Source organism: Brachycentrus maculatus, unplaced genomic scaffold (assembly GCF_059751285.1).
Source record: "Brachycentrus maculatus isolate JH-2025_06_01 unplaced genomic scaffold, ASM5975128v1 h1tg000316l, whole genome shotgun sequence".
In the NCBI taxonomy this organism is placed as follows: domain Eukaryota; kingdom Metazoa; phylum Arthropoda; class Insecta; order Trichoptera; family Brachycentridae; genus Brachycentrus; species Brachycentrus maculatus.
In genome coordinates, this window is record NW_028281065.1 from 221,276 (window position 1) to 232,500 (window position 11,225).

The 11,225-nt window shown below is 30.8% G+C and overlaps 1 protein-coding gene across 1 annotated transcript in view; it reads left to right on the forward strand.

Moving 5' to 3' along the window:
• The window catches only part of Dop2R (dopamine D2-like receptor), a 60,057-nt gene extending 49,864 nt beyond the window's left edge, over positions 1-10,193 (forward strand). Inside the window, exons 7-8 of the mRNA XM_088268287.1 lie at positions 148-338; positions 9,979-10,193. Coding sequence (XP_088124413.1) covers positions 148-338; positions 9,979-10,193 — 406 coding nt within the window. The remainder of the gene's footprint in view (positions 1-147; positions 339-9,978) is intronic.
• The last annotated feature ends 1,032 nt before the right edge of the window (positions 10,194-11,225 follow it).

Below are 11,225 nucleotides of genomic sequence, written 5' to 3' on the forward strand. Positions count from 1 at the left end.
ATAGTTTTTTCAGTGGTATTACATAAAGTAAATGATAAGGATTGTTGAGTAATATTGAGCTAAGTTAAGCGTTTAGTTTTCTTCATTAAATAATTGAATTTTTATGTTTCCAAAGCTTTTCTTAATGAAAGTAACTGTTTTTTATAGAACTGCTTCCACAATAGTCCGCTGTGCTGAGGAATTGACGAGGATTGGGTCAAGTGGTTCCAAGGAACGCAAAGCTACTACAGCATCACGGTTTACCATTTACAAGGTCAACAAAGCCAGCAAGAAGAAGAGAGAAAAATCTTCAGCGAAGAAAGAGCGAAAGGCAACGAAAACGTTAGCCATTGTGCTTGGTAAGCCATTTAATTTTTTTTTATGTCATACCGTATTTTTTTATAAGTTGCCTGTTTTAATTTTTTTTAATATGCTTTTTTAAGTTACATTCAATATTAATTATAATATCTTTATTTGGACTTTAATTCCGAAGACATCTTTCATATTTGAAATTTAGTATGGAATCTTAATTACGCTAGTCATAAAAATAGTATCAAACGGACCAAATAATAATAAAAGTGATGCGTTCACATTACAAAATCTAGAGGTTATTTGGAGGCACCCCTTTCTCATTAAAAAAATGCTCTTTTATAATTTAATTTTCTTTTCAAAATTTTATAATATTAAATTTTTTAATTTAGACCCGATATAAAAAATTTAAATATTTTACAATCAATTTAAGAAAAAAATATTTTTATTACGTATAGCTACGAAATAGATTAAAGTCCACTAAAGATACTACAGAAATATGTGTATAAATAAAATCTTTATTTTTTTTCGTTTTTACACTATATGAATTAATAGTTAACATTATTCTATACATATCATTGCTGACAATATAATTGTCATGGTGATTTTTTTTATATCCAATGGATTAAATTTAAGGAAGTATAAATTGTATTTACTATAAACACGTTAAAAATTTAAGCGATAAATAAAAAAAGGTGTGTTGAGATGGTTTGGTAATGTGGAACCAATGAGTAACAAATGAACAGTAAAACAAAAATTTATCAGTTGAATGTAGCTGGAAGGAAGAGAAGAAGAAGACTTGGTATAATCAAGTATGACAAATACTTGAAAGCGATCAGGTTGTAATAGTCGAAGATTGTTTAAAAAGAGAGATTGGTGTGGCGTTCTATTATTTCTACCTATCCTTGCGGGGAGGCGATGTGATAATTAGTTAGTTAGTTACTTATTTACTTATTTATTTTTTTACAAAAATGTTAATAATATTAGCATATAACCACTCACTGAGATTTTTATATCTACCGGTTTCGAGACGTACCCGTCTCTTCGTCAGGACAATCACTACTATAGCATGCAAACAATATTTTGCATGCTGTGGTAGTGATTGTCCTGAGGAGACGGGTACGTCTCGAAACCGGTAGACATAAAAATCTCGGTGAGTGATTATATACTAATATTATTAACATTTTTGTAAAAAAATAAATAAGTTAACATATGAATAATATAGAAAAAAAATGCTTTTAATATGAATAATATTGAGAATATTACTTTTTTACTTTTTTTAATTTTTTTTTCTCAAATTCAAAATGACTTCCACCTTTCTTCCAATTCCTTTATCACCTGAAAACTCGCTTTATGTGAATATAAATTCTAAAATGCACTCCCATACTGCCTCCATCGCCGTAATAAAGTTAGTCGTCCTTTACTTCGGAGTTAACGATCTGTGCAATGAACATGGATCCTTGCGCCGAAAATAGAGAAGCCAAGGATTTTAACTTTGCATTACTACGGAAACTTACGTGAGGGGAACGAATGTAGAAAACGTAATAAAAAGATTTATTTCGGATACCGTATGTGACCATATAAACGAAAAAGTAATGTATTATTTTTCGACATCTCGTAAACGATGAAGAAGAATATGAAAGTCTGGGCATTTATGGGGTTGACCACCATCATTGGCTGGTTTGAGTGATCACTTTACACACGTGTAACATTCACCAATTATACCTTTTATTGACAACCACACTACTCAAATTCTTGGAAGTTCTATGCATGTATATATATATATGTATATATATATATATATATATATGAACCAATTTTAAAACGTTGTTCTTGAATCACTAGAACTTCACTAGAAATATTTATTGGTGAGATGAAAAGAAGCTTTTTACTGAGCAGAAACTCTTTTATTAATATGTAAGGTCCGAATCCTGGATTATAATCACACACATGAGAAACGCCAGAAAATATCATTTTCATTTTTATTATTCAAGCTTATGATTTGACCAGATAATCTACTTACAACATTTGGAGTGTGTCCAAATACTTGTTCACAAAATCTGGATTTTCTCCAATTACAGGAGTAATTTTCATATTATTATGAAAATTACTTCTGTAATTGGAATTTCATATTAATATGAAAATTACTCCTGTAATTGGAGAAAATCCAGATTTTGTGAACAAGTATTTAAACACACTCAAAATGTTGAAAAAGGATTGATTCAACTGGAAAATAAACCTGATAATTTTTTTTTCACAACGTTTTTGGTTGTGTTAAATTCCTTGTTCACAAATCTGGGTTACTCCACTTAGGAGAAAGATTTAAAAAAATCTTTAATTAATTTGGTACTTTGTGGTCACTTTGTGATAATATCTTTCCATACTATTGAAGTTTTACTTGGTAAATACCACTATTTCTTACAATGTTTTGTGACCCGTGTTTTGATCCATTATTGTTTTTATTTTTTGATACATTAGTTACTTTTATATTTTGACATCTTATTATAAATGAAGATATCAAATTAGTTTTTAACAATTCGTCATCAATTTTGAAATGTCAAAATGTTAAAAATTTCCCATTGGTGGAGAAGCCCAAATTTGTGAACAATGATTTAGGACTCACCTAAATATAAATAACTGGCCTGTGAATATAAATAACTGGTCAAATTAAAAGCTGCGGGCGTCTCCTAGTATGTAAGATAATCCGGTCAGGATCTTGCATACATCTAAATAAAAGCTTTCCTAAACCACCCATAGATGGCTCACTTGAACTCTAACATGATGCGTCGTAAGATTTATGATAAATGTATGAGTTCCAAAAAAAAATTCGATGTGTGGTTGTCTATCATGAGTAGAATTTTGAATGTTACACGCATATTAAGTGATCACTCATCCAGCCTGTTACATGTCATATGCCCTGTAAATAGCCAGATTTCCACATTTTTCTTCATTTTTGTTGAGATGTCATAAAACTCGTACATTTTTCTAATTACTTGTACATTAATTATTTATTTGGGCTGTTCCATTCCTGAAGGTTTCATTGTATGTGAGGGCTGCAGGAAATTAAATATTTTCATAATTTACGACGAAACATCCGCTCCCTTGTTCCGTAAGATGGGTTTGACGTTTGCTTTGTCCCATACAGGGGTAATCAATTATCTCATTTCATATGTTCCATACTCATTTCTCACTAAGATACCTATATTTTTTCTCTGCATAAACATGAGTAACATCGTTTATTAAACTAACTTCTTATTCGAAATTGTATACGAAATGTATCATTCGACGCGCTGCTTTTGTTTAAATGCAGTGTATAAAGTTGACTACATTTTAAGTTGGGTTGGCCAAACAGATACAATACAATACATGTTTTGTAATGCTATTCAACATTCGTACGAAAACTGTAATGCTATCCAACGCTTCGCTATTATTTTAATTCATTTTAAAAAATTGACTTACAATTTGGTTAGCCAAACACGTGCATAATTGATGTATGTTCTGTAATGCTACTTAATATTTTGATTTAGTATTCTATAGACGCGCTGCTTTTATTTCAATGCAGTGTATAAAGTTGGCTTCACTCAAAATTTGGCTGGCCAAACAGATACATAGTTAAACTTTATTTTGTTTTGCTATTTAATGCTTGGACAATATTTATCATCCAACGGGCTGCAATCATTTTAATTCAGTGCATAAAGTTGGCTTCATTCAAAATTTGGCTGGCCAAACAGATACATAGTTAAACCTTATTTTGTTTTGCTATTTAATGCTTGGACAATATTTATCATGCAACGGGCTGTAATCATTTTAACACCTCCTCCGCGATGGTGGGTCTGATCAGACCCACCATCGCGGAAAATTATTAATTACTTAATAGGTAATTTTTTTACGTCGTTTTCCTTCAATGTAATCGTTCTTCAAACAATTACCTACAAATTGAGATATAAACGAAAATTATCGGACCAGATTCGAATGAGTTATTTAAAAAAAAGAACAAATAAAAGATCAAAAATCATATTGAGTAAGGTCAGTTGTTCGCTATCAATGTGTTAGTGTGCCGTCTGCCGTGCCCTCGAACTCCCCAAAACAAAAACAAACATTGTCAATCTTTGGCGATTGATTCTATATATTGTTTTTTTTTACATTCGTTTTAAACTGATTTATTTGTTTACTTGTATGAAAAATACTAAGGATCACGTTTAAAAAAAGTGTAATAATTACATAAGTTGTTAATATTTTCATAAATTGATTCGGCAGTTACTTTTTGGTAAAATCTAACCATTTTTAATTTAAGTTTTACTTAGAAAATACCACAAATAGTGGTAATATATAGTATATAATAGATTTATGTATATATACAACACCGACACACACAAAGTTACTAACTTCAAAACTTCACAATAAACTGTTTTATGTTTGAACAATTTCTAGTTTTTTTTAAAAAAAAACCTTTTCGACACTTTACCACAATGAATGACAGGAAAAAATTAAATATCTCATAACGAGATTGGACGACTTTTGGACAGTTCTAAAATTGAAAGAAAAGTGAGAAAGTAGTGTAGATGACAGTGATTTAGAATTCAAAAACCTTAGATACAGAATTTGAAAGTGAAACAGAAAACGTGGTTTTGTAAGAAATGTCAGTAAGTGATGAAGACATCGATTTTAACAAGAAAAGTAGCGATTGTCTACTGATTTTTTGATAGTAATTTACTTGTCAATATTAAAATTAAATTTGTTACCTATTATGTCTAACGAACTTGTATATAAAAATAATTTATACCCAAAAATTAGTTTTATTTAGTACCGTACAAAATTATATTCATAATTTCTAAGACCCGCAAATCTATGTAAGAAATGGCGAACATTAAATGAATATTTACACCATTTTGGGCAATTCTGTTTATATTTTTCAATGAAAATTTTACCATTTTCACTGTATTTAAAATAAATTTTAATTGCACTATGGACAAAAATTTATCTTGTATTATGAACTCAAGTCAAAATCCCAGAATCATTTTGTGGTTTTTGGAGCTAACCGCCACGTTTTGTATTTGAAGATAACAAATAAAAGTTAAAAATGCTATCTTTTATGATGTTGACTTAAAATATAGTTAAAAAATTAAAAACACAAATTATTTGAATTCAGTAAAAATAAACATGTTTACAACCACTGCTTCATGCCGATCATGCCTCACGCGGATGCGACATGCTACGCGGTGGTAGTTAGCAGCTGCGCTCGGTCGAGTTCGCATGTAAAATGATGTGCTTGGATAATTTAAATTCAAAACTATCAAAAACTTGAAAATTCTCATACAAAACTTATGACACATTATCCTATTGCTATGTAGCCTATTTTGATTAATATATAAAATATAAAAACCCGACAAAAAACGCCTAAAAGGCGATTTCTGTACTGGGTCAGATCAGACCCACCACCGCTGGGCGCGTTTTGTTTGAGGGCATCGGGCTTTAGGTGTTAATTCAGTGCATAAAGTTGGCTTCATTCAAAATTTGGCTTACCGAACACATACTTAATTGAACTTTGTTTATAATGCTAATAGTTTTATACAGTGTGAAATGTTGACTTATTATTTTTTAACATCTCATCAAAGATGAAGAAGAAAATGGAAGTCTGGGCATTTACGGCGCTGACGACCGTCATAGGCTGGTTTAAGTGATCACTTTACACACGTGTAACATTCACCAATTCTACCCATTATTGACAACCAGACTACTCCAATTCTTAGAAGTTTTATATATATGAACCAATCTAGAAACCTTGTTCTTGAATCACTAGAACTTCACTAGAGACATCTATTGGTGAGACGTAAAGAAGTTTTTACCAAGCAGAAACTCTTATATTAGTAAATGCCCAGACTTTCATATTCTTCTTCATCTTTGATGAGATGTTAAAAAATAATATGAAAGTGACTCCTGTAATTGGAGATAATCCAGATTTTGTGAACAAGTATTTGGACACACTAAAAATGTTGTAAATGTTGGCTTCATTTAACGTTGAGCTAGCCAAACAGACGCATTGTTTAACTATATTATGTAATTCTATTTTCCATTTAAATGCATCCAATGCGCTTTTATATTTTGATACAGTGAATAAAGTTGTTTTCATTCAAAATTTGGTTGACCAAACACATACATAGATAGTAATACTATGGTTTGTATTGCTATTTGATGCTTGGATGAAATGTGTCATTCATTTTAAAGCAATGTTTATGCACTGCAGTTGGCTTCTTTAAAATTAAGGTTGGCCAAACAGTTACGTAGTTGAACTATGTTTTGCAATGCTATTTAATACTTGGACGAAATGTATCATCCAATGCATTGTTAATATGTATTTTAATCCAGTGTATAATGCTGGCTTTATTAGAAGTCCGTTTGGCCGAATGTATGCATAAATGCTATTAAATATTATTAACGAAAATTGGCATCAATGAGCATCTCTCAAATATTTTATTGCAACACTTCCCGTTTACTCCACACGACCAGAATTGCTCCAATCTGGTATCTCGTGTAGTATTTCTATAAACCCGGTGATGGTTTTGAAGTATCTGTTTATTTAGGTCTTCTTTGACAGGGATACTGAAAGCTATGAAATGTGAATTCAAAGTAAATGCAGGTAACAATTTTAATTTTTTGCTATTTAGTTCCTGATATTTGAGTCTAATCGGAAGCCTGTAGTGTAAATAATTATGAGTTAATATAATACTGCGAATAAAAGGGCTTCTTTAACCAGTATTCTCCTATCTTATACGTCTCTTAATGTAAAAAAAAAAATATTTTAAGGGTGAAACCCACTATTTTATCACACAATTTTTCGCTTTTTATAGTATTTTTGGTGCTTTATGTGTGTACCGAGATTTAATTGTTAGTTTTTATTCAACTTCTTTAGGCTACGTATCATATTGCTAATTTTTATTAGTATCATGTTTCAAAGCAGATATTTTTAGACAACCTAATTACAAAACCCACATTATATATCAAAATGCAAATTGTTAAATCCCAATGTCTCCGTTTAAATTTATTACCCCTGTAAAAGCCTCATCATTTCTACCATAATCTAGTATAGGATCCTATTATCACATAAATATCTTTCATGCCTACAAGTTATTATGGCTGAATTTATTCGTATAGCTTTATTAATATCCCATCATTGTTGTATTAGTTAATTCACGAGTTTGCTGGCATTTGTCCACACTTAGAATAATAATTAATACAATCATAAACAATAAATTTAAACTAATGTTTACTTCATACATCCGTTGAACTTGATAGTTTATTTACATTGAATAAACCACTTTTTGAAAACCCATTTATGCAATTGTTATTTAAACATTTTCTAATATTTTGTGAACGCAACAAGAATGTTTCAGGGTGTTTCATACTCCAGATACTATTTAAATTAATGATTTGAAAAAAATCTGACAGCACTGTCTCATTTAGTAACTGCGGGCAAAGAGATGGTACCATGATCCATGTATGGCATTTGATGTTCGACAAGATATTCGATCGCAAATACAAAATTGTGCTGATTTCACATAAGTGCCTAATTATATCTGTAAGAGATTTTTTTCTTAAATTTGATGTCTTAGGTTTTACGAGTATTGTAGTAGTTATAAAAAGGTACTTATTCTTCTTCTTTGTATTACATATCAGGTCCTTCCAATGTTGACTAATACTTAGAGTCATTGCCCCCATCAGCACCTCGACGGTTCTGATCCCCATCCAATCTCGTATATTCCGGAGCCAGGAGATCTGTCTGCTGCCCACACTTAGTCGATTTTCTATTTTGCCTTTGGTGATAAGATGCAATAGCTCTTCAAAGCACAAGCCCTAGATAGACGAATTCCGGAAATTGATGTTAGTCAGCAACTGTCTTCCTATTCGTGCTCTTTGGAGCATATTTGCGTTGCCCACCATATAGCAGAATGCTGTCCATAAAATGCGAGCATTCTGCGATATAGCCACATTTCAAATGCCTCTTACTGGGTTAAAACACCGGTAAGAGGTAACCAAAAGTAGCCTCAAATAATATTTTGGTTACGTTGTTGATTTTACTGTACCTTAAGATTAAGTTTTTTCATACTTACGTTCTAAGCAGAATATTTTTTCCCGCATCATTTTCAAGTACGGTGTTTGAAAATGATGCGTAATGCATCGAAACACGAGTGACAGTAGATTTTAAGAAATAGTAGTATTTACTAAGTAAAATATTAATAACAAATGGATAGATTTTTACCACAAGGTGACTGTCTAATCAATTAATGTAATATTATATTGTATTAGTATCTTTTTTGTATTCTTATTTGTTTTATTAATCACTGATTATTTACCCTACAGCATCTTTGGTATATCGACGATAGACGCTTCATCTCATGTTGAGATACCTACGAAGTATCGTTAGACTTGAATATTTATTATACGTTTCCTGAAACCGTTAATGTAGGTAAGCACTCAAAAGAACCAACGTTATCTCTTGAAGCGTATGTTCATATTTTATAAAATTGAATTACAAAATTGTAGCGCCTGTATTGATGTAGGAAATATGTCGTTATAACCTTATTTTGCATAAACATGCCGTGTTCTTTAGATACAAGGGGATTGACTTTGTCGTCACGAAAGGCATTATTTGTGTTAAAGTACACGGTGGACAGTAAACTTTGAACTCTACGTTTTAAAATAGCAAAAATAAAATAAATCCATCATCTTACGTTTTGAACATTCTAACACGTTAGAAACAAAATGCAATTATTAGATTTTTTTAAACCAAAATAATGTCCCAAATTAACAAAAAAATTATATTTAACTAGCCATCACACCATGCAAGAGAAGTATGAATAGAATGCTAATCCAATCTGTCGTTGCAAACAATTTTTGCCTCTTATTATTTATTGATTTGGCATTTACTTTATGGAATGACGTGCTTATTATTTTAAAAATTAAACATTAGTATTATACCATTTATCGAAATTTATTTCATTGCACATAACTAGTTTAAAAAACTACAGACGTTTTCATCCACAGGTGATTACAAAAAAGTGTTTTTTTGTTTGTTTATTATTTTTTTGTAATAACCTATTGATGAAAGTATCTTAAGTTTTCGAAACTATTCGTATATAATAAAATAAAACTCTTTTTTAATTTATTTAATTTTGTATATCGCTCAATCCTTTCAAGAACGTCATAAATAGAAAATCGACAATTTTTAATAGTGCATGTTTTCGGAATGCCCAGAAAATGTACTATATCCCAGCAAAAAAAGCATATTTTTAACTTAATATTTACCCGCTACAGGGCAGAAAATGTAGTTTTTGAATTTTGAAGAAAATGTATTATTTAATAATTATTTTAAATAAACTAAATATTTTTCAAATGGAGAAAAAACATTCAGGTTCTACCTAAAAAGATCTATTGCATAGAAAAAAACTTTAATAAGAGGCTTGATATTTATTTTTAATACATTGTATTATATTTATAAATTCCAAAAACGATCTCCTGAAAAATCATGTTTTTTTTATTTATGACGTTCTTGAAAGGAGTGCACGATATAGGTATAAGATGGAGAAAGCTTTGTGTTAAACAGTAAAGTTCTACTCTTTTAAAGTTCTATTCGTGCTCTTTGGAACAAACTTACGTTGGTATGCTACATTTTAAAGTATTACATTTTGACAGGTGTGTTTCTCTTCTGCTGGGTGCCGTTCTTCACGTGCAACATCATGGACGCCATGTGCACCAAGCTAGGGTGGCAGTGCCAGCCCGGGGTGACTGCTTTTATCCTGACCACGTGGCTTGGCTACATCAACAGCTTCGTCAACCCCGTCATCTACACCATCTTCAACCCGGAGTTCCGGAAGGCGTTCAAGAAGCTCATGCACATGGGCACTTAGCCTATAGACTACATGGTCGTGTTCGCTCAGTAATCATCCTCTGTAGTTGGTTGGCTATCAACTTCTTCTGAACTACTTGTGTTGCTAGATGATTTTGCAAAAGAGCATAAAATTGAGAATATGAAGTTTTGAACTTCGTGTAATTTAAGGTTTTTTTCTGAAATTTTATGGTTGTTCAAATGATAAACTACGGAAGAAGCAATAGGTAAAAATAAGGACTGCAAATAAAATACTATGATGCCTCGCATAACGTACTTTTTTTGCACAAAGACCAAGTTCGTTATGTGAAACGCGTTTTCCCATAGCAATACAACTTAAAAAATCGTTCTGTAACATGAAATACGGTAATGTAAGTTTAAAAAAAAAGATACTCACGTTTTAATACGATACAGTCTGCTACGTAAAACGAGGTTCGTTGTGTGGGTCGCCTAATGGATGAACAGAAAGTTCGTTGTGCACAGCATCCGTTACACGAGGCATCACTGTAATAAAAAGCCCTCTGTTATATTATTTATTGTTTTCATACAATAATTTTTTTACTATTATTTATTTGGTATGTATTTTCAAATATCCTTTTTTATGGGATCATTACACCGTTTACTTTATTATTTCTTTTAATTTTTATAGTTTTTCCTGATTTTGAATTTATTTTTCAATTTAAAGATTAATGAATTAAATTTTAAACCACGTACTGGCTTAATATGGGATTGATATATGGAATTTTTCGTTAATAATTTCTTTTGTTTCGTATAGAATGACGAGAAGAAATGAAATATAAACAACATCAATATTTTTTAAAAATAAAATAGAGCATCATTGATTTTTAATAAAAAAATATATTATTCTCTATGATATTCTTGAATTGTTTAAAAAAGAAAATGGAAAGATTTTTTAGTGTGTCTGTATTCAACCCCATACCAAAACGCACGTACCTGACCTTGTAATGTTAAATTTAAGGAAAATATGATACTTACTTTTAACACATTTTCTTTAAATTTATGTATTTAAATTGAGTTTAAATTATGTATGACA